The following is a 23,641-nucleotide window of genomic DNA, read 5'->3' as shown; positions in this document are numbered from 1 at the left end:
GAGATTAGAAGAAGCTGGAGAGAGACAGCACTCTCGGGATTAAATGGAAGTCAAAGACGAGGTGGTGGTCAATGTTGCTGCTGTTTTTGCAAAGTATCTTTGTCTTGTTAACGCGAGCTACTATGTTGGTTCCTCGCTCCAGGCGGTGGTCTTGTCAGATGATCGTAGCCTTGTCAGAGACCCGCAGAGCTGCAACTGATGGAATTGATGGCTTGTCCGATTATTGTAGAACTGAGCAGGGTTGAATTATATGCCCGAGCGCTTTCATAGCATGTGTGCGCCTTTCGTTCTTAACTATGGCTATGGATGAATTTTTTTGGTTAAAAGACCCATTGGAATAAAAAACGGTTCCAATCTGAGCTTTTTTTTCTCAAATAGGAAAAAATGAGCTAATCAACACTAACATATACAAGAGTGCAGTTTCGGGATACGTTGCTGCTCCATTATGAAGTGAAAACACAATTTAAATCAAATAATAACAAATAAAAATAATATATATAACAATAACTAAATAAAATAATAATAACAAATACGCGAAATAACGCGAGTATGGACAGAGCGATGTTTTGTTGGCGCTATGTTTTCTTCTTCTACTACTACTACCACCAACATATTTGTGATTTGTTCTGATCAAAAGTTGAATGCGTGAACATTATTTTTAGTGTCCATGAAAACACTGCATCTGATCACAATTTCAATCCGAACTTTGGTAGCGTAACAAAACACGCAATGATCCAAACCCAAGTCAAGTTGGACTTCTTATCCTTAATTAATTAAGAAGAGTGTTCAAAATGGATTGAATTTGAATGACATCCCCCCCACACACTTCCCAGCTCGGTACAAAAAGATAATTAAAGTATTGAGGAGCAAGAGGGCCGCTCCTAATAGTCGTGGCGTCTCATTCAACATGGTTTGTTTCACATCTCTGTGGTACACTGCGGGCAGGCCAGCAAACACTGTAGTTAGTTGTGCTTCATTAAGCCCGTCAAGCATGAACCAGACAGATGCATGAAACGGCCCACTAAAAACAATTGGCTCCTTTTTAAAGCTCTTGAGTCTCATTTTACTCAGACATTACAGGGGGGGAAAATGGTCGGAGGTCTTTATCATTCCACAGTCCCCCATGGCTGCCGTGTCACCTCGCTGTGCAATCGATCCGACCGTCAAGCGTGGAGCAAATTGGAGGGTGCGAGTGAAAAAGCGACCCCTCACCCCCCTTCCCCTTTACCGCAACAGGAGTGACCTTGAGCAAGGCCCTCCTCCTTCTGAGAGTGACCATGTATATTTATTTATATATTTAAGCAACATGCGTGCCATCAATTATGAAAAGTACAAAAAAAATCAAGACGATCAATAGAAGACTTGATTCTTTCCCAATTCTATTTTTGTTTCATGTTTGTATATAAATATAGAAAAGTTTAGAAACAAATATACTTTTTTTTTTTGCATATTCCAAAAATACGTTGTATTTATTTATTTATGTATTTGTTTATTTTAATTTGGGGTGATTGACCCCCCACACACACACGATCACCGCTAAATACTTAAACTAAATGCCGAGCTGTGTTATTTTCAAGGTCTTTTTTTGATGAAATAAAAATAAGCATATTTTGACATACACAACAGAGCCGCGCTTTCAGCCGTGAGTGAACGCCGCATGTTTGTGTGCCGTGCATCCACCGGTCACTCAGCTCGTTACGGTAATCAGGTTAAAGAGAGAGTGGAGCTGAGGATCATTTTGCCCGCGGGCTTGTTTCCTCTAGACTTCCCCTGTGAGATGGAGAACCTCTCACTCAAGCGTTGGCCGGCCGAGCGGCTGCTCCTAATGATCAGCTCCGGCCGCCTTTTGTTTGTAGACAATCCACTATGGGGGGTGAAACTGCAAGCATGCTCTTGATGTCCGACTTGCAGTGTTAAAGTCATTGCGAAATGTTTTTGTTCTTCCTCGGGGTATACTTTAAGAGTCAGTTTGCAATTTTTATTTTATTTTTTTTTTATTTGAACTGTCAGAACCACTCGATTTTGCAGCACCCGAGGAAAAACAACCAATCAGCAGGCATTTGTGACTGTCAATCATCTTGCAGACAGCATCTTTATAGAAAACACGGCAGAATATCCACATCTTCTTAGCAGCAAAGTTCAAACAAAGGAATTGGACAGATCTCAGATGGAATTATTAACTTATCTCAATTAGATTTTGACTTTACTGAGCATTACCAAATTAAAACTTCAAACTGAAAACATTTAGCGTTAGAATCACATCATGAACAAGTCCTCTTTTAGTTTTTGTAGACCACGTGGCTTTGGATACGAGACAAAAGTCCGGTAGAGTAATGCTACATTCAAATCTTGCTAGCAGTCTTTTAATTGCGCACTGTCCCTTTAATTTCATCCTGATTTGTGCCGTTTGATCACACAGGTGTACCTAATAAAGTGTCCAGTGGGAGTATCTCACGACTGAAAAGGTCCTCCGTGATCAATGAGAGAATTGTCGAGGAACTCCAGAACGTCATTGATTAGCCACTCTGTTGATCTATATTCTTTTCAACAAAAAGCCACCTGATCTGGGAATTATCCTAACCCCGAGTTGCCATGGCAACCGGTTGACATGGAAAGGAATACTGTCTGTGTTCTTAACTAAGCATGGCAGCATCCCTAACACGTTTGCCGGCATTTCTAAAGGTTCCTTCAGTCGTCATCACGCATAATTTAACATAACCCGTCCGGCCGCTGTGATCATCGGCGGAAATCGGCGTACTTTTTGGAATCGTTGGGAAACGATGCGCAGCAGGGTATGGAAGCCGTTTTGCGTGACAAATTGGTGCATTATGAATTGCGACTTGAGGCGCATTTCAATTTTTGTTTACCTCTGTCAATGTTTTCTTCAGCCAGTGTGAACATGTCATCCTTTGGTGCCTTTGGTTGTCACCGGGGGACATTTACAAAGCTGCCAAGTGACACACACGATGTTTACGATGCAGCTTCAAGCTGAGTGTTGAAGTTTTGAAGCCTCAATGATAGGTTGATGTTTGGCAATCATTTATTAATAAGAGAAGAAAACATTTATGGTCGGAGTTACTGAAAACGGCGCTGCTTATGTTCAAGTCTGTGTCCGTTAAAGGGCAAAATGTTGATTGGATTTTCCGCTGAAGCTTCAACAAAGCAGTCAAAGTGAAGTGACACTTTTTTACACAGAGCCGCTTACATTATTCCGGAATGGCACACTCTATCAAAGTGGATCAAAATCAAGCCCCCTCAAACATTTTTTCGACTCAGCATATCCATGTAGTTTTTTGACAAGATGGCTGAGAGGCCCTCCGGATGAATTCTCGACTGCACACAGCGCACAGATAAAAAAGAAAAAAAGAACCCGAAATACCGTCAGGGTCTCTGACTGACTTTTAAAAGCCGCCACTTGGCGAAGGAGCGAGATGTGTGCTCCACATCCACGTGGCCCGCCAAGTACTGCTGTCCTACCTTATAAGTCCAGGAAAAGGTGGGCACGACGGCAGCCATAGCAACCGAGGGCCGAGCCACTGAGCTGGAAACAATGGTCCGAAAACATGGCCTCTCATTGAACCTCCCCCCACGTAACCGCTAAGTGGTTTCAACTTCACCGACAGCAGATTTGATTAAGTTTGTGTTGATTTTTATGTTCCGCTCATTTTACGGACAATCTAAGAAGAGTCGAATCAATCGCAAAAGCGCATATTGTAAGACAAACACTTAAACCGATAGCTCAGCAGAGTGGCAGATATAAATTGCTGATAAAGTCCCCGAGTGTATCACACCCAGCCAGCTAACGTCGTGTTCCGCTGCTCATAATACTAAAGTGGTTGTAGTTCACTCGGTTAAAGTGTAGTGAGGGGGAAAAGAAATGGGGGGGGCGGGGCTCGTTGCCCGGACGGACGGCGGGAGATTGGAGTCACCTGATTTACAGGTCGTGACTCTTCAGGCGGAATGTTGAGTTGGTGGGAACCTGAAGACGTGCACATGAGCGCTCAGTCGTCTCACTCCTATTTGGCCAACCAATTGATTTGTGTTTGGAGATTGGTGATTAAAATAGTTGACGCTGCATATCGATTGTCTGTTGTTTTTATCGGGCTGTTGATTTTCAGAATAAAAGACTGAGCTCTTTTATTGCGGTGCAAGGTGATTCCACTTTTTTTCTTATAATTTTTCCACACATTGTTTGGCTGTTTCCTATTAAATTGTAGCAGGGATATAAAAAAATGCCCTTTAATACAAATATTAAATCACATGCTAACATGTTAAGTATATCGCAGCACTTTTTTTTATTCCCGATATAAAGCAGCTAGGCATAAAACCCCTCCACGTTCCCATTATCATAATTGTAGCGCATTGTTTTTTTTATTTCTGAAATCCCTCTAAATTCACCTGCAAACAAGCTGAAAATTGCTACTGAGCAAGAATGACTGCCTTTTTACTTGTACAGTATATTTTTGCATTCATTACCATCAAGTATGAACAATCCTCTCTTGAAAGCTCTTAATCTTTCCATGCTCTGTCTGTAGCATTTTAATTATTGCATCTACGGATTGTTGTGCATCACCCGGAAATTGCTTGTGTCTCACATCCAGCTTGAGTAACATGCCAGTCAAGTGCTTTAGTTTAATTAGATTTCGCAGAGGAATCGTCTGGTTTATGTAAATTTCCTCTGCATGTTCTTTCTTTGGCACATTATTCTGCTTCAAAGTCTATTTGGTGTTTATTTTGACACCGTTTTCACCGACAATAATTGTATACCGTTAAGTAAAACCTGATTAAGAGCGATGGACCATATTTAATGTAAATGTGATGATGACAGCTGAAAGCTGTATCTATAAGTCATAAAACTAATATTGTTGGGGAAGCTTTTACAGCCCCCCACTGAGCAACTAAGCTTCATCATTACGGCACATAGTGACCAGAGCCAGTGGGGGTTCCTGCTATGTGCAATATTTGCAGTAAGTGGCATTTCTGGAAAAAAAAAATTGCTATTTGAAGGGATTTAATATCTGTGTCAAGTGTGTATTGGAAATTTGCACTGATATTTTGCGAATAGGAAAAGTGAGAAGGTGTCAAGTATTGTATTTGGGGGAGGTGCTAATGTTAGCTTGTTGCTAAAAGTAGCGACGTTCCATTCCTTTTTTTTATCAGACCGTTACAAGTAAGATGACCCAATTCTTGAGTAGTCACCAACATTAAGTACAAATACCAGCAGTACTTCTGATATATGAAATTTTAGTTCTCGCCCATCCCTAGTAGCATCATAGCCACATATTCTTTAGCTAGCTAGCTAACCAGTGTGAAGTTTTGACGTTCAAATTAACTGTCATTATAGTAACGGGCTGTCTTTTAGTTAATTGTTGCTATTCCTGTATTGATATTTGAATTAATAACATAAATTAACATGCTCAATCCGTGAATATTTCATTAAAATGACATCGATTTAGATGGGGATTGTTTTTTCCTCCGACAACGTTTGCGTGACGTCAGGCGGACGGAGCGTTCATCCTCGAGGAGCAGTCTCCATCTCTGGCAATTTGGAAGCACATTTGTCAAAATCTCCGAATTAGAGCCGGTACAAATTGAACCATCGCGTGTGTCGTGAGACAGCTGGACCGCTTCAATAATAGTAATCTCTTTATTGTGTGTGTGCCTTTTATTATCATATTTGATCTATCTATCCATCTTGCTCTTGGAAGTCAGGACGAGAATCAATACAAACGATTTTATCAGCTGTTCCGTATTAGTCAATGCCACAAGAGAGAAACAGTCCCATTCATTGTGCTGACTGGGTTGTGAATCCTTTTGAAAGGGTTCTGCTATGGGGATGCTCCACTTTTCTGGATATTTTTAGTGTAAGACGAAGCCGCACTCTCCTTCCTCGTGACAAGGGCGACATTCATAATTTCTGACCGTATCTTCACCCTTTAAATTGAATTACAGCAGAGTGTGGAGCCCAAGAGCAAAGCGGTTGGTGTCGTCGTACCACCAAGAACAATTTGAAAATGTTGTTTTGAAAAGGACAAGCGGGACGGCTGAAGGACTGAACGTTACATCAGCGCTGGGTAGTAACTCCAATATATTTCAGTCTTTTTTTTTTTTGCTTCCACCGTTTGGAGACGGAATCAAAGGAGGCACTTTGATGGAAGTCGACTGTGACCACTCTCACAGCGGCGCAACCCTCCGTTAATGTTGAACAACTATAGGAGCTTGTCGCTAATGCTAATTTAAATTCTAATTCATATTGCTGCTCAATGTGCACTCCTGCTACTCTAGCAAGAGTTTATTCATTTAGATAATGCACAGACGGGCTGATGAATATATTATGATTATTTAGAATACTCATGCTAGGTTTGTCTTGAGTTGTACTTGTATGACACATCATATAAAATAACGCCCAGATATGGAAGCTATTCTCATTGGCTGCCGTTTTTCCTGCTTTTTTTTTTCCTCATTAAAGCAATACATGATACAAAGTACATGAGATCCTTCTCGTTCGCACAATAAAAAAGAAAATTGGGCAATGTGCTTTTAACTGTAAAGCTCCATTTGATTGGAAACGTTTGCCTGAGCCCATTTGAGCCATCACTGACTGGTTGTGTAACTGTGGGAAAAGATATGTTGTGTTTATTGAATTTTTATGTTGGACCCCCCTCTGAAATGAAAGTACTCATCTCAAGGGATAACTACAATAAAACGTTTAAAAAAAAAAAAAAAAGAGCCATGGATTGATGACATTTTTGAAGCTGATTGTTTTCCCGTGTAATCAATAGAAATCTTTTTAAAAGCAACCTGTTTTTGTGACCTAACCTCATGGCCAGATCTGTTTCCCATAGCAACTAAACACTTGAAATTCATTGCAATTTTCCACGTACAACACCAAGACAATTTCCACCGAGATAGATTTGCGAGCACTTTCCGCATCGCATTGATTGCACGAAGAAAAACGAACAGTGATCATAATCCATCTGAACCGATTGTGTACACTGCCGCATGCAAATGCTTCACTTTTTCATCAGCGTGCCACAATAAACACCTCCCTGACGTTATTAATTCGCTAAAGACAACTTGACAGCAAAATATCTCGACGGACTCACGTGCTACTTACATTGATTAAGGTTGAAGCTGTTAAACGCGCGCATAATGATTTGCTATTTATTTGCCGTAAATCAGGCACGCCTCGTGCTCGTAATTAAGATATATTCACGGTAACCGATTCAAACACAAAGTGTTGCATACAATTATCGGATCCTTCCTCAAGTGCTAAAAAAAAAATGATCGCTCGTTAAAGCAGGTCATTAAACTTCAGAGCGGCTCCAATCAAAATAACACATCTGACCTTGACGTGACTCGCTTTAAACTTTAAAACAAGAAATATACCGCACAGCAAGCAAACCTTTTTTTTTTTTTTCTTTTCAACAGTCACATGACTCACCACCTGAGTGCTTTCCCCTGAAAAGACATCTCGGCCTCAGGGGAGTCGCAGTCGGCGTGCAGGAAGCCGACCTTGCTTTCAATCGCACGGGGATAAAAGGCCATTGTTGGACTCAGCGTCAGTCACCATGTTAAAAAGAGTCAAAAAGAAAACTAGAAGCGGTTTAACCATTTAATATGATGTCGGTGGTCTCCGTTTGAACATTATTCCGTCGTTTCCCGCCATCGACTTTGGGAGTTGGGTGATTTTCCGCTTGTCAAAATGACGTTTCAACCAGAGCCGCTTTTTGTAATCAATGCTCGGAGTGCGTAAGGAAAACATTTGATTCATTCAAGCGTCCATCCAAAGCACAAAGATGCTTGTTTACTGCTCAATCAATACATATCGTAGCTTCTGTGATCTCCGGATGACCTTACGGAAATTATGTAACGGTGTGGAGGTGGTGCAAAAAAATTGGAGCAGTCCACAATATTTACACTCACAGCATTATGTGTAGTCTGAAATGAAATACCACAACTAAAAACATGCAAGATAATACAACTGACTTTTTTTTTTTTTTTTTTTTTGTCATAACTGGAATTGTGTGAATCCTTGTCATTTGACTGGCGTTCACACCAATATTTCTGGCACGCGTTAATATGGTAGGGTCGATTTTGCGTCTTGAGCCTTCACACATCTAACGCCTCTGATAGTGTCAATCAAATCCTTCTATTATGCAAAACTGAATTTCTTATGTGGCTCTTCTATTTCATTGTTTATAATTTAATGGCTGGTTTATCACAATGGAAATTGAGTGTGTTTTAACTATTTCAAAACCCCAGTCGAAATATTATACTTTGGAATGAATAGAAATGATTTTGCTTGAATTGGAGGGATAATCTCACACAGTGCCGTTTTACTTAACGACAGCAATAATGTTCAAAGCTCAGAAAAGTAATTTCTATCAGAGGGCAAACACTCCACCATTTTTTTTTTTTAGTCTTTTCACAGAATATAAGAACCATAAATGCTTTCAGTGTGATGTAATGCAACGGTAACGTCCATTGTGTCTTTTTTTCGCCTTGGGCTCTGATTTGTTGTCCAAGTTTTTGGATTCTGGACTGAACAGAAGAAGAGGTTGAAATGTTCTGTGGAGCCGCTTCCTTGGCCGTGATTAACTGGCGGGCTAATCAGGCTTCATGCTAGTACCGATAGTACACTCATTAGCGCCTTTTCTCTCTCACCAGATGGCTTCTGTGTTTCCGCTCGCTCCTCAGCCAGGTAATCTTTGCTATTTTGGGAGCCAGTAACGGAACACCCATTTTAAAAACGGATTATCACTAAATGGTGTTTGTCCGTATGTGTCCTTCCACTGACTGACAGACAGACAAGCTCCTTCCCACAGTCAGGCGGAATGAACCCTTCAGCCCACCCTCAAAAGAATGAAAATTGATGGAGGAAAATTGCTACCCATGCTTGAATGTGCTTTTATTACAGTGTTTACAGCAAGACGTTGATGAAAAATATATCGGCCACTTGTGTATGCTTTGAGATTGTAATTATCGTCCGAGGTTTCGTCACGTGATTCCCGCCGCACTCGTGCTCCAATATAAAAGATAAAATACAAAACTTCAATGGATGCAATGACAAGTAACCTTGCTTGGTGTGAATATTCGTCTGTGCAGTATGTTTGTAATCGTTTTTCATTAAAAAACGTGCAGCGGTTCTTCGGTGGAATATCTGCGGGAAGACCGCATGCGACAAAAACTCTGTGGGGCCTCTTAGCAATTCTGCGAAAAAGAAGGAGAGCTCACGCTGTGTCACTGCCTCCTCTTTCTTTGTGCTTGTCTCTTTCTACTTTGAAATAAGAAAAGTGAAAATGGAAATGTTGGAAAGGAAGCAAGACAGGCAACCCTCATTCACAACTTCATCATCTTTAGGGCAAATGTATTTTCCAGATTTTTTACTCTGACGCAAAAAGATTTCCTTAATGAACTGTGCACCAAAAAGTGGTTGAGGTCATGTCAGATTTTTTTTTTTCTTCCCTGTTCCATCTGAAGAATATATTAACATGTTTGAACTTGATACCCAAGTTATTTAGTTGTTGACTTTTCATCAAACAAAAAATGCCATTGAGGCATAACCAGTTTTTTTCCCACCACAAAATGATCCAAAAATAATGAACCATTGTTTTAATTCCAAGCAAAAACAATCCTGTTTTATAGTTTTCCATATGTCGACTGCTTGACTCATAACTCAAGTTAACACTTTTCTCATTTTCAAATGAATTCTGTAAAGTGCTGCTGAAGTATAAGACTAAAAACAATTATTTTTAGTGCAGGAATGAGAGAGGCTTGGACTAATGAGGGGAAATGGTCCTTTTTTTTTTTTTGGCTTCTCTTTTTTTGCCCATATAAGTCTAAGAAGCCCTGAGCCGCTTGACCTGTGTTGCAGAATGTGACAAAACACCCACTAATTTGTCTCACAGTCAAGTCTTGCTTGTGGGATAGTGAGCAGGCTAGCGGCAAATAATGATGCGGCGTTGGTGGAATGTCATTTTCATTGTTTTTGCTGCAGTTATTTCTGTATATATTACACAGGTTTCCCCTTATTTTTTTCCCCAGCTGAAAGTTTTACCTGTATGTACTTGTTTTTTTTTTTTTGGGGCTACATGCACATGGGCGGTGCACAATACAAAATCAATTTCCCAGGAAGGAATGACTGCAGAGCACACGTGAAAGGATTTATTCTTTTTATTATTTATTTTTTTTATCTATATATTTTATTTATTTATTTATTTTTCTGTGATTCACATTTTCAAATCCTTAAATTGAATCTGGGCGCACTTTAAAAAAAGAGCAACACAGATTGGAAAGCATAAAACTTTTTTTTTTTTTTTTTACCATAAGGTATAATCAGAATCCTTTCATTTTTTCCCAAATAATCAACACTGCTTATAATTAATAATTAGGTGTGCCTTGGATGTCATCTTCAATTCAAATTCCTATTTATTAGATAATACTTTACATCTGTCTATAAATAGAACCGAATCTAGAATTAAGTTGAATAAAGTTTGACTTAAATATACTGATTTATTTCCCCTAATGTGGCAGTCATGTACATAACAAATTCCTAAAATAGCACAGCCTGATGCAACTGATTTTTTTTTAGGTGTGTAGGTGAGTGAGGCCATTCTGCCCTCCAAGATGGTGGCTCTGTCACTCAAGATCTGCGTGCGCCAATGCAACGTGGTGAAAACCATGCAATTTGAGCCCTCCACGCCCGTGTACGACGCCTGCAGGATCATCCGGGAACGCGTTCCAGAAGCCCAATCCGGACAAGGTGAACTTCCCCAATGACGGATGTTTCATTCCTATCTGCACGTACATTCACGGCTTCCCTTTGTGCTGCTCTTCAGCTTCCGATTATGGTCTTTTCCTGTCTGACGATGATCCCAGGAAGGGAATCTGGTTGGAGTCTGGGAGAACCCTGGATTACTACATGCTACGAAACGGAGTAAGATTAAGTAATACGGGCGCGAGGTGGAGAACTGTCACGTCAGGGATTTACAATTTTTCCAACATTTTGCCTTGCAGGATATTTTGGAGTACAAAAAGAAACAAAGGCCGCAGAAGATCAAAATGCTCGACGGCGCGGTCAAAACCGTCATGGTGGACGACTCCAAAACGGTCGGGGAGCTGCTCGTCACCATATGTAGCCGAATAGGTGAGTCATCATCCTCTCCTGCTGCGGCTAATACTATTTTTTTTTTTTCCTCCATCGTCCAACATTTAAATTATTCATGATGGAATTTATTTTTAGTCCTATGCATAGCAGTGTTTTATCACATGTTGGGTCTATACTCGGACAGCGGCATTTGTTAAGTACTAAAAGTGTTGCTACATCGGGAAAAGTCCTTATCGCCTCTTGTTTTGGAAAATTGGTACCATTTATCACACGAGGAAGACAAAGTCTTCCTCATATGGCCCAGACTCTTCCGACAAAAACTCCTTTTGCTTTCTCTTGTCAGTACTAATTTGAATAGGTTGCTATATGCTTCTGGCAAATAGCAATATTGGGAAATGTCTGCTTAGAATTCAATGTTTCTGTATTAGCTTGTGTTCAAAATCCCCAGACCGGAAAAACAATTTAATTGCGGCATCAATATAGATGCGCACAAAATGCTACTTTGTGAACGCCAAATACAAATGAGTGGGCACAAAATCGGTAAAATATTCACTCTCGAACTGGATCGAGGCATACCGTATTTTCTGAAGTGTTCTGATTTTCAGGAATTACCAACTACGAGGAATACTCGCTCATTCAGGAGGTGTCGGAAGACAAGAAGGAAGACGGGATGGGAACGCTGAAAAAAGACCGAACTCTATTACTGCGAGACGAGAGGAAGATGGAGAAGCTCAAAGCCAAGCTGCATACGGACGACGATTGTGAGTGTCTGCCAGCCGGAGCATCCTATCAAAGAGGATTTTTTTTTGCCAGACGCCATCGTAATTATCGGATTTGTATAAGGGTCCATTTCCGTCCCTCAAGACTACATCCGATTATTTTTGAGCGCTAATTATTGGACTCAAAGTTATTTTTAATACTTCCCGAGGTGGAAAAAGTTAAGGGGACGAAAAATCTTCAAGGTTGCCACCACAGTGAAAACAACACTTGATATTTCCCCTTCAACTTTATTTTTACAAAACATGCACCACACAACAATATAAATCACAAAAGGTTTGCGTGTTTGGGCTAATGTCTCTTGGTTGGGGCAGTGAACTGGCTGGACCACAGCAGAACCTTCAGAGAGCAAGGGGTGGAGGAAAGCGAGACGTTGCTGCTCCGCCGCAAGTTCTTCTATTCGGACCAAAATGTCGACTCCAGGGACCCCGTCCAGCTCAACCTGCTTTACGTGCAGGTAAGACCGTAACATACCGAACCATCAGAACCGAATTTATGCAACATGGTTCGAGCAATGGCACCAAATTGAGTATTAAGCAGTCTAAATCCAGCCAAAGAGAAAACATGATATTTACAGTCCATGTGGTTTAATGAGAGAGGCCATTTTAACCTAGTAGCATATTAGCAGAGAATTAAAGTACCGCATGGGCAGACAAGAAAATAAAGTTGCCAGACACTGTGATGAAGTGTTTAATATATCTTGTGGCAAGATGTATACTGTAATTTGTGGATATCTGAGCAGACAATTTAATGACTCACAAGTTAAAGCTCGGTAGGAACATCCAGCTACGTTCGTCTGGTCCCTTTTGTATTTCTTCTTCTATTTTTCTGGAAGTGTGGGTCGAGCAATGTTTATAAACGGCGGGCGCCCTGCAGTTACTGAAGGGTTCCCCGAGGGGTGTTAGCTACTCATCAGAGTTTGCACTCTGCTCACATCAGCACACTCCCATTAGCCTCTCCTTCCCCGGGGAGAACAGTATCCCACTGACACTCGTGAAGCAGAAGACACTCATGCGTGGAACAAATAGTTGCTGCGCAAAACTTTAAAGAAATAGAAAAAGGGCTTTCCGCTTGAAAGTAAAGTTCAAGTAATCGTAAACTACATTTGTTGTGTTAGGGATTGTGTATTGCCCGCTCACAATATGCTAACATTTTTAGGTTCCACTTTACATCTTCATCCTTAAATAAATAGTCAATACCAAACATTAACACAAGCACTGAAGCTAACGCTAACACGAGACGCGGTCCACCGCTATTATCTGCTCCAGTAACAGGTAATCAAGCGTTGTCACGGCAGACGCGTGTAATTTACCGCTTGCAAGTCCGCGTCATGACATTAGCTAACATTAGCATGAAACTAAAGCGGGAGGAAAACCAGATGATTCCTTCAAGCTAGCTTGCTTGCTGTTCTCATCTCTCCCTTTGTTTTTGTCTGAATATTTTCCTTACCCTAGGCTTCCTTCCCTCCTAGTTCATGTGTCCACTCCCTTTCTATCTCCCACACACTCTGACATAATCACACACATCCCCGCCTGCCCGCCCGCCGTGGAGATCAGCCTCACAACGCAGAGTCATATTTCCTCTCGCAACAACAACTCCTGCCTCTCCGTTGCCCCTCTCCATTTATCTCCGCCTCATCGTCAACAACACACTCTGATTGTTGCGCTGGCAGATTGTGCCGGCTCTTCAAATAAAAGAGCCTGTAATTGGACATAGTGTTAAAAATGCCAGATGAGAGAGATCATTATCCAAATGGAACAAACCCCAGGCCCTCCATTACTGTGATTCTTTTCTTGGCGGCGCTCTTTCCCCCCCTCCCGCCTCCACAATTTCCAAGTCATCACTACCACTGTCTTCCCCCTTTGACGTCAAGATTCCTAATTTGTGTTATTTTCTAGAACCCTTGATTATGCAGATGTTGTTTTTGTGGTGAGTCAACGATTAGCTAAGATGTTTCTTAATGGTTCCGTCCAATGTCGACACACACTGGACACACTGCCAGTGTCTGCGTCATCCCCTCACCACTCCCTCTTGGTCATATATTTATCTTGAGAACAGAATAAACCACCACGGCAAAAAGTTCACCTAAGAGAACTACTCCAGCTTCCACTCCATTGCCTAATTTTAGCCAATTCCCACAGCAAACTCTTAGTGATGAGATCTTTTATTAGAAAAGCTGGGCTGGATGAGGAATTACTGCTGGAATCTGTCAGCTAAGAATAACTTCCTTTTTTTTCCACAGTTCATCATTTATTGTTCCAAAGGAGTAAAAATAAATTCACTATAAGAGTGAATTTAAATATTTAATATCTTATGAGTATTTCTGAATCAGTTTGTTTAACACGTTCACTGCCGTTGACAACTGTGGACGTTAAAGTTAAATTTTGAACTGGGATGGCAGTAATGTAAGGATATAATAAGAAAATACAGCATATTTACTCACAAAAAGAATGTTACAGTCTTTTAAATGTGTATCATACGAGCAAGTATGCTTAGTGAGCACCGCTGTCAGTTGCTTGAGGTATTCCTGTTTCAGCATTTCTATATTTGGACGCCACAGTGGGCTGCTTGACCTCAGGCTCTTTGCGTCATCGTTTGTGATGCCTTGTGCCACATACGTTTCCTTTTCTGAAGCTCGGGTCAAAAGCCATACAACCAGAGAGGTTTATCACTTCAAACATCTGCCGAGAGAAAATTCTGATCTGAAATCTTTCCATCCGTCGCTGTTAGTCTACTAGCGTTATGCTAATAAGGGCTAATTTTTGAACATCCCGCCCAGTCGACGAGAGCTCCAATGTGCACCGAAGTGAAGAAAAGACTCACGAGCACAAGTGCAGGAGATTGTTGTCCTCATTATAGTCGTAAGCCGCCAACTAACTGTCTGGCTTAAGTAATGAGTCGTAAGAACGAGCGGAGTTAGTCCGCCGATGCTAAAAACACCGACGGGCCCTTTCTCGCTATCTGCAGTCGCTCTCATCTTTTAAAGCATTAATTTTGCAGCACTAAACTAGAAAGCAAGAGAGAAAAGCTAGCTCGCCTCTGGAGAGAGAACAACACAAAACCCTTTCAAGGATGTCAACAAAAGCTTCAACCCTTTCTCGCCGCCTTTATTTTCATGTTGACAGCCTGGCGAAATAGACAACGGAATTGCCAAATGCACCTTTTTGCCTAATGGAAAAACACGGTTGGAAAATGGATTCGGGTTCATTAATAGTCATCAGCAAAGGGAGGATGATGAAAGCCTGATGTGTGTGTGTGTTGTTGTTTTTTTTGGCGTACGTGGTGTGTTCCGATAAGCGGATGAAGACGATCGGTTACACAATTATCCGCCTTTTGTGTCACGGGGGGGCATTCGGTACACACTCGAGTGCACGTTGCGCAATTGCAATCAAATCTTGTTCCTCTTCCCGCTTCAAATTTTCCCTCCTTTTTCCTGGTTTCTCCTCCAGGCCAGGGATGACATATTGAATGGATCCCACCCTGTCTCCTTTGATAAAGCCTGTGAGTTTGCAGGCTTTCAGGCTCAGATCCAGTTTGGACCCCACGTGGAGCACAAACACAAGCCTGGATTTCTGGAGTAAGCATTTTGTAATCAGATGCATGAGCTCCAATGATTACAGTCCTTCCCTACACGGTTAATACTTGCACGTATTCACTTCCCAGCTGTGCATGTACGATAGTGTTTTCCCTTACGTATGTTATTTTCCCCCCGTTGGCTGATATCAGCGTTCTCTCGGCAGTAGGACAAGAATGACCTCATGTGAGAGGCAAATGCCTGTCGCTCAACAACAGCAAGCATGTAAAAAATGTCATTTCTTTCCTTAGCCTGAAGGAATTCCTGCCGAAAGAATACATCAAGCAAAGAGGCTCGGAGAAGAAAATTTTCCAAGTATGTAACACGACATTCTTTCGTCGCGATGTAGGGAATATTACGAACAATAAAAGGTGTTAGTCTACGTACTATATATTTGAATATGTGTGGGTTGGAAACAACAAATAGTGGTTCGGAATGTCTTTGGATTTTCTTCTGCGTGCAGGATCATAAAAACTGCGGCGAGATGACCGAGATCGAAGCCAAAGTGAAATATGTCAAACTGGCCAGATCGTTGCAGACGTATGGAGTGTCCTTTTTCCTGGTGAAGGTAAGCTCCAAGCCCGTAAATGCATTTTCTCTGAATGGGTATTAAAAAGTTATGTAAAAACAAATAAATAAATAAATAAAAAATGCCAGGATGTGCATTAAAAAATTATGGGGGGGAAAAAAAGTAATTAAAAAAAAAATGTGCATACCAAAATGGGATAGCCAGTGGGGGTGATTATGGCCACCCCTGGCCACCCCGTAGCGCCACCCCTGAACAAGACACAAGTGGCTCTTTGGTCACGTCGCACAGTTTTATGGAAATATTCCTGCAATTGATTGTTGACAGGTCCATGATATGCCCCCCCCCCCTTCTCACCTCAAATCAGCCAAGGATGAAAGCCTAACCTATCATCCTTGCCCTTTTGCCCCTCGCGAGACACGTTTATTATCGAAAATGTTCTAATGGATTTTTCATGTGACCTTTTTAAAACGTGTTAAAGCTCATCAGAAACACTCCAAGCTTATTACAACTAATTACAAGCTCGAGTATGAGCTGGGATTTTTTTTTTCCTCTGATAGGCCCGTGATAATTGGGATTTCGTCGTGCTTCGCCGCATGTGACCAGAAGAAAGTCGCACCAGCGGCTATCAAAAACACCTCCGACATGAACTTTGAGGAACGTAGGATGTCAAATGAAACCTTTGGCCCTTTGGAGTTGGATGAGGAAATGTAGCGATGGAGGATTCAAAATGCTACTAAATAATTCAGAGCGCCTGCACTCTGCCGCTGTTGCTAACGGACGTTGGAGCACACACCTGGGCTTGTTGACACCAGGGCGGAGATTTGATTGGAACCTTCCATTTGAGCTTCTGTCGGTCTTTAATCACCACGGCTGTAAACATCACAGATATGAAAATAAAGTGCAGAAGGGTCGGGCTGCCTCGCCAAACTGCCCACTTAAGACAAGAAGCAAGTCGGTCGGAAATTGAAATTGACGATCATGGAATGGAAATGCGAAACAATATTCGGATAGTGCTTTATGCTGTTATCGTGATTTTGTTTTGAGTTGTTGACCTCGAGGTGTTCCCATTAAGTGGCCTTTTACGATTTTCTCTGAACTCCTTTAAGCCTCATAAAAATCAAATACCTTCTTAAAACTGCATCCATCTAAACAAAAATATTATTTCTTCCAGGAAAAATGTTGTTTTTTCATTGGCATGTTTCTGTCAATTTGGTCTGCTATTTTTGTTGTCTTTCTTTTTTTTTCATAAATGGGCTTCCAAAATGCTCTCATGGGAAATTGATACGATTAACAAATGAATAAATTATACTTATTGGTAACAATGGCCAAAAAATTCAAACCATAATAACTGCGCGACATCCAATTTGACAAAAGTAGCTGGCCGAACGCTCTGCCAGCAACTGCAAGTTTCATTTGTGCCCGAGCCAGATTGAGCATTTGACAGTGATTTTCATTAACGCTCGTCTAACGCGTTTAACACCTCGGAGCTTTATTTGAATCACATTCAAATTGAGTGTCTGCAACAACAGTGTCGTTTTCACATGCCGTTCATTATTTATCATTTTTAAAAAAAAAATTAACAATTTAATTTGAGGTGATTTTTTTTATGCTAAATTATTGCATTTTGGTTTCTGAAGTTCTTGGGGGGAAAAAAAAAAACTCTTCCACTCACAAATGTGAAGTCCTCGAATGAACGTTTGTTGGTGCCGCCAAGTGAGCTACAATCTAATGGATTTCCAGTGGGCAGAGACTCAGTGGAGTGCTGCTTGAAGCACAAGGCCGGAGCAGCGCTGACAGTGACTAAAGCCTGTGGAGACCCTGCTCGATAAAGCAGCAGTTAAATAAGGCTGAAATCTGCTGGGTCAGTTCACAGACGCCCCTCGGCTCCGTCGGGTGCTCACTCCGCATCCGTGTCGCAAATGAATCATCTCGTGGAGGTGTTTAGCACCGGCATGAATATGATCAGATGTTTTTTTTTTCTTCTTCTTCTATCCGGGCAGGAAAAGATGAAGGGTAAAAATAAATTGGTCCCACGCCTGCTGGGGATAACCAAAGAGTCAGTGATGCGAGTGGATGAGAAGACAAAAGATGTGGTGCAGGAGTGGCCCCTGACTACCGTCAAAAGATGGGCCGCCTCGCCTAAGAGCTTCACCCTGGTACTGTTTGACTCTACATGTTCCTGCTTTCTAATCCCGTGCACCTAATCTGTATTCCATGTTTGGATCTCAAATTCAGGACAAAGAGCATTTTTTAAAATTGTTGAGACCAATAGCGAACAGATGACTATTTCATTGAAAAGAACAATAGATGCCATGGGAGAATTGAGCAGACTTTAGATGTATTATTTATTTTAAAAAAAATATGATTTTTTTTTAGCAGCCAGCAAAAGAATTTGTATTTTTTTATTTTTTGACAGAAACGCCAACGCGCAGGCATATATGCATGTTTTTATTTGAGGATCATTGTAGGTAGCACTTTTTATATATATTTTTTTTAAATCAGCTACTCACTCATGATTCCACATTTTTTTTTTTTTTTTATTTCGGTATTTGGGGGTTGGGTTTCTTTTTTTTTCTTTTTTTTTTTATTGTTTTGAAGGTTTTTTTCCCACACTACACCCCCACATATTTCATGGAAAACATACATTCCTTGTTTATCTTTTTTTAATAATTGAAATAATTCAGATATTACTATTATTTACTTTATTATTTCCTTTTTCTCAACATGGGCGTGTGGAATTTCGTTATTCCTGTTACTCTGTCCTCTGTATTACATACTACATGAAAGGCCACTCGATTTTCCTTTGGTATAGAGCGCAGTACCAATGAAGGCTTTTATGTATCTATTATTTATCCGCGAGCTGGCATTATATATAGAATGTGCCAGCAGTGTTTGGTAGACATTAAAATCCTCCGAATAGCATTTGACTGGCCTTGAATCTTTGTTTTGCCTGAAGGATTTCGGTGAGTACCAGGAGAGTTACTACTCCGTCCAGACTACAGAGGGGGAACAAATATCTCAGCTCATTGCTGGATATATCGACATCATTCTGAAAAAGGCAAGCCTAACATACGCTGCTGCTCTTTTTATGTTTTTATGTTCTGTTTTTTGACTTTCTATGGCCTCCTCGCAGAAGCAGAGTAAAGATCGCTTTGGTCTCGAGGGGGAGGAGGAGTCCACCATGTTAGAAGAATCGGTTTCCCCCAAGAAGTAAGATGCATTGATGTTTATTATCTTCATGTCCACTTTGTCACAAAAATACTTGGACAGTCTTTGAAAATGGAAGTAAATCTGGCCACAGGCGGCCTAAGATGTATGAATACTTTTAGGATTGGTCATCCCAACATTCCGAGCAAATGAATTGCGCAACTGCTATGTTATTATTTTTCTTCACCAGATAAACGTCAGCGTTAAGACATCACTTGTTGGGAATAGATTTATGAAGTCGTTTTCATTTCCCAGCTGGTTGCCGTTTCTCACAGTTTTCCCCGGTGACTTAGCGACTGATGGAAACTAATGCAATGCTTGTTTTGCTTCCTATCACACACACACACACACACACTTGGAAATTTGTATTCACCAGAAATCCACCGGGCTCTCCGGTAGAATTGGGCATCATGCCCCTGCTGCTTTTGGGCCAGTTGACTCAATGTGCTCAGTACCAAACAAATTGTTCTTTCGCTCTCTCTCTGTCTCTCCAAAAAACAAAAAACATCATTAATACGACAGTGATATTTTGTGTCAAGGAGGAAAACGTTGTTCATTTTTGGGGGGTATAATATTTTGTCTGAATACGCTTACTCGCCATGGCAACAGCATTGTTTTAATTACAGCTGAAGTGTTTACAAGACGTCGTTACTCTCTTCCAAGACGCCGTTTTGTGACATTCCCCCGTTTACCCAAACAATGACCGCACACAGCAAGCACGAGTCGTAATTTCTCCTCTCTCTCTCGAGGTCCACCATTTTACAACAACAGTTCAACCGGGTGGGTCGGGTGGAGCACGGCTCGGTGGCCCTTCCGGGTATCATCCGTTCTGGGTCTGCCGGAAACCCGGATATGTTCAATGTGGGCTCCATGCCTTCTGCCCAGCAACAAATCACCACCGGACAGATGCACAGAGGACACATGCCACCGCTAGTGAGTACATCATAATTTAGATAAATGTGACCAGGACCTCCACATCTAGAATCTTCACCTCCAGCAAACGTTCCTCCTTTTGTCCACATAAAAAAAAAAACTAGTCACAAAAGCGTTTATGTTTTTATTCATTTTTTGATGTTACCGAGCTTTCCTCACAAAGGCCGTCTTTTATTCTTGTCAGAATCTGGCCCAGCAAGCCCTGATGGGGACAATCAACAGCAGCATGAACGCCGTGCAGCAGGCCCAGGCTGACCTGGGACACGTGGATAATCTGCCTCCTCTCGGCCATGACCTGGTGCGTCCTCTTCTCACGCTCCACAAAAGAACGTCCACCTGTGCAACGCAATAAAATCCCATACAAGAGCACAAAAGAATAATATCCTATTTTGTAAAAAAAAAAAAAAAGAATTGCTGATACCAGCCTTTTATGAGATGTTCAGTTGAACATAATGAAGGGTTCATTGAGTACATTTCCTCCTCACGCATTCTGATGTTATCCTCAATTGTTCAGTAACATTTCGACGGGATCGGGGTCTCCTAATGTATCTAAAGCTCCCTTTCTTTTCTCTCTCTCTCCACTAAAAGGCATCCAGGGTTTGGGTTCAGAATAAAGTGGATGAATCCAAACATGAAATCCACTCTCAGGTTGATGCCATCACGGCTGGGACGGCATCTGTGGTCAATCTCACTGCAGGTAAAAGTCCAGAACATGGAAAATGCAGGTGCTCTTTATCGATATATTCCATTTTCTTGCTCTGAAGATCTCATATCTCAAGTTCCTGCCAGCCATTTTTTTTTGCTGAGCTTTAATCTTACCTCACCATCTGCTTGGTGACACTTCCTCAGCCAGTCCAAATCGCAGATTTGCTCCTTCGCAGGCTCCCTCAGTGTATTTATTGCAATACAAACATCACCAATTGTAGCTCTAATAAGTGGAGCAACATACGACATTTCCTCGTTTGCCTCCGCAGCTGAACCCACGGAAACCGACTACACAGCGGTGGGTTGCGCCATCACCACCATCTCCTCCAACCTGACCGAAATGTCCAAGGGCGTCAAGCTGCTCGCCGCCTTAATGGACGACGAGATGGGCAGTGGGCACAAACTCATGGGCGCCGCCAGGATGCTAGCAGGAGCCGTGTCAGATCTGCTCCGAGCTGTCGAGCCCGCGGCCGCTGAGGTGAGCCGATATTAAAGCGATTTGGAAATTGTGCTCCGTCCCAGCGTCAGCCAATGTGATGATGTCATCTCTCTACTGTACAGTCCAGGCAGACCGTGCTGACTGCGGCAGGAAGTATCGGACAAGCCAGCGGGGACCTGCTCCGTCACATGGGGGAAGGCGAGACGGATGAGAAATTCCAGGTCGGACCCCACCCACTCCTTGTTGCCATGACGACGCTGGCGAAACAGGAAGATGTCAACGCATGGTTATATCATTAGAGCACGCTTTATTCTTGGGCTATTACGTCATGTAGTTTTGAGTCATGGGAAGTTTTCAGCCGTAACTCAGATGTTTCAAAACAATATTATTGGCCATATTATGTCACCAGATTTCTCTTGTTATCTGTTATTTGTAAGTAAGATAAATATTGGCTTAAAATAGTTTTTTCCACACTTTGATTGAGTTACGAACATTGTACTTTCATTGTAGGACACCTTGATGAACTTGGCCAAGGCAGTGGCCAATGCAGCTGCTATGTTGGTCCTAAAGGCCAAGAATGTGGCCCAGGTGGCCGAGGACACCATATTGCAAAACCGCGTGATCGCCGCCGCCACTCAGTGTGCCCTGTCCACCTCGCAGCTGGTCGCCTGCACCAAGGTAATGACGGGGAAGTTATTGGTAGGGTAGAGGACATCTTCTCTAAGATTGCGATTGAAAACCGACACGCTTTGGCAGGTGGTGAGTCCGACAATCAGCTCCCCGGTGTGTCAGGAACAACTCGTGGAGGCCGGGAAGCTGGTGGACCGCTCCGTGGACACGTGCGTGAAAGCTTGCCGCGCGGCCAGCGACAACGGCGAGCTCTTGAAGCAGGTGGGCGCGGCGGCCGGCGTGGTCAGCCAAGCTCTCGGCGACCTCCTGCAGCACGTCCGCCACTATGCCAGCTGCGGCGAGCCCATCGGACGCTACGACCAAGCCACTGACACCATCATGAATGTCACCGAGAATATTTTCACTTCCATGGGTGATGCTGGTACGTATACAAACGCGGTCGTGGGGTTCATTTGTATAAATTAGGATTAAGGCCAAACTGGAACAGATGTTGCAGAGTCGACACATGGGGTTCACTACAGAACTTTGCATTTAAAAAAAAAAAAAAAGTGCTCGGAATAAAGGCAGACTTTTGACCTTGAAGAACAAAGCTTTTTTTTTTTAAAAAAGACCTTTTCAACAACAAATCAACAGTGATTTATAGCCAGCAAGCAATCTATATCCTCCAAGGCTGTACATGTAGGTTATAAACCATCTCAGCGTCTCGTCTCTCCGAGGAGCGGGCCTGAGTGATTTCCGATTGCGAGTGGGTGTTTGGGAAACGTAGCTTTTTATAGCGTGTGTGTGTGTGGGGAGATGCTGCATGCACTCTTTGGCCACGACATTAGTTTCACGTGCAGTTTAATGGCATCATCATAAAACTGAACTCTTGGCGCAGTCTTGATGGAACACAAACTGACACCATTTAAAATATCCTACAGTGACTTGGCACAAGTACGACTTTTTTTTTTTTGCTAATAGGCGAGATGGTGCGTCAGGCCCGGGTTCTAGCGCAAGCCACCTCCGACTTGGTCAACGCCATGCGATCCGACGCAGAGGCAGAAGTGGATGTCGACAACTCCAAGAAGCTATTAGCCGCCGCTAAACTGCTAGCTGATGCCACAGCGAGAATGGTGGAGGCGGCTAAGGTCCAATTTTTTTTTTTTCCCCTCCTTACAAAAATATTGATTAATGATTAGATTTTCATCACATTTACATTTTTCTCATTTGGAAATGGCCACCTAATTAACGCACAGTTGCCATTATTATTCTTCCTCTTTCTCTTTAATGATGTAATGCCCTGGAACGCCATATTGAATGCGGCGTTAAATATGAGCTAAATCAAGTTGCCGTGTCGCCTTCATTAATTTACTGCGCACATTTTTGGCATAGCTGTACACACTCATAATTTCACATCCCATTTAAAAGGCTGCCCGAGCCACAGCTCTTAATAAGCTTCCAACCCCGGGATATTATCGGATTGAGACACTCCAGCAGGTGAAATGCTGCTTGTGGGTCAATTTTAATCATTACCACCGCTGTTATCAAAAATCAACTTAATGTTTTAGCATCTATTGCTAAGCTTGTGTGTTTGCACCCTCAGGGGGCGGCGGCTTATCCGGAGAATGAAGACCAGCAGCAGAGGCTCAGAGAGGCAGCGGAGGGTTTGCGTGTCGCCACCAATGCCGCCGCTCAAAATGCAATCAAGAAAAAACTCGTCAGCAGGCTGGAGGTGAGGCAAACATGTCAACGTGTTTT

At 42.2% G+C, this 23,641-nt stretch overlaps 1 protein-coding gene across 8 annotated transcripts in view; it reads left to right on the top strand.

Annotated features, from left to right (window-relative positions):
- The window catches only part of tln2b (talin 2b), a 66,776-nt gene that overhangs the window by 19,659 nt on the left and 23,476 nt on the right, over positions 1-23,641 (top strand). For 7 of the 8 annotated variants that reach the window (XR_015859054.1, XR_015859053.1, XM_088378649.1 and 4 more), the window contains 20 exons: positions 10,595-10,765; positions 10,842-10,939; positions 11,020-11,149; positions 11,716-11,871; positions 12,202-12,344; positions 15,337-15,464; positions 15,713-15,776; positions 15,925-16,029; positions 17,991-18,146; positions 18,947-19,048; positions 19,124-19,200; positions 19,947-20,130; positions 20,315-20,428; positions 20,719-20,827; positions 21,105-21,313; positions 21,397-21,495; positions 21,785-21,952; positions 22,031-22,325; positions 22,865-23,031; positions 23,487-23,615. Coding sequence is in view for 6 of the 8 variants with exons in the window: in XM_088378649.1 (XP_088234775.1) it covers positions 10,630-10,765; positions 10,842-10,939; positions 11,020-11,149; positions 11,716-11,871; positions 12,202-12,344; positions 15,337-15,464; positions 15,713-15,776; positions 15,925-16,029; positions 17,991-18,146; positions 18,947-19,048; positions 19,124-19,200; positions 19,947-20,130; positions 20,315-20,428; positions 20,719-20,827; positions 21,105-21,313; positions 21,397-21,495; positions 21,785-21,952; positions 22,031-22,325; positions 22,865-23,031; positions 23,487-23,615 (2,769 nt within the window). In the remaining 2 variants the exon portion in view is untranslated. Of the gene's footprint in view, positions 1-10,594; positions 10,766-10,841; positions 10,940-11,019; positions 11,150-11,715; positions 11,872-12,201; positions 12,345-15,336; positions 15,465-15,712; positions 15,777-15,924; positions 16,030-17,990; positions 18,147-18,807; positions 19,049-19,123; positions 19,201-19,946; positions 20,131-20,314; positions 20,429-20,718; positions 20,828-21,104; positions 21,314-21,396; positions 21,496-21,784; positions 21,953-22,030; positions 22,326-22,864; positions 23,032-23,486; positions 23,616-23,641 lie in introns of those variants that run through there. The other variant, XM_088378653.1, reaches the window with a different exon arrangement.

Source organism: Syngnathus floridae, chromosome 6 (genome assembly GCF_059516105.1).
Source record: "Syngnathus floridae isolate MCC-2025c chromosome 6, RoL_Sflo_1.0, whole genome shotgun sequence".
Taxonomy (NCBI): Eukaryota; Metazoa; Chordata; class Actinopteri; order Syngnathiformes; family Syngnathidae; genus Syngnathus; species Syngnathus floridae.
The sequence above is the reverse complement of the archived record's forward strand: the minus strand, read 5'-3'. Positions and strand labels throughout refer to the sequence as shown.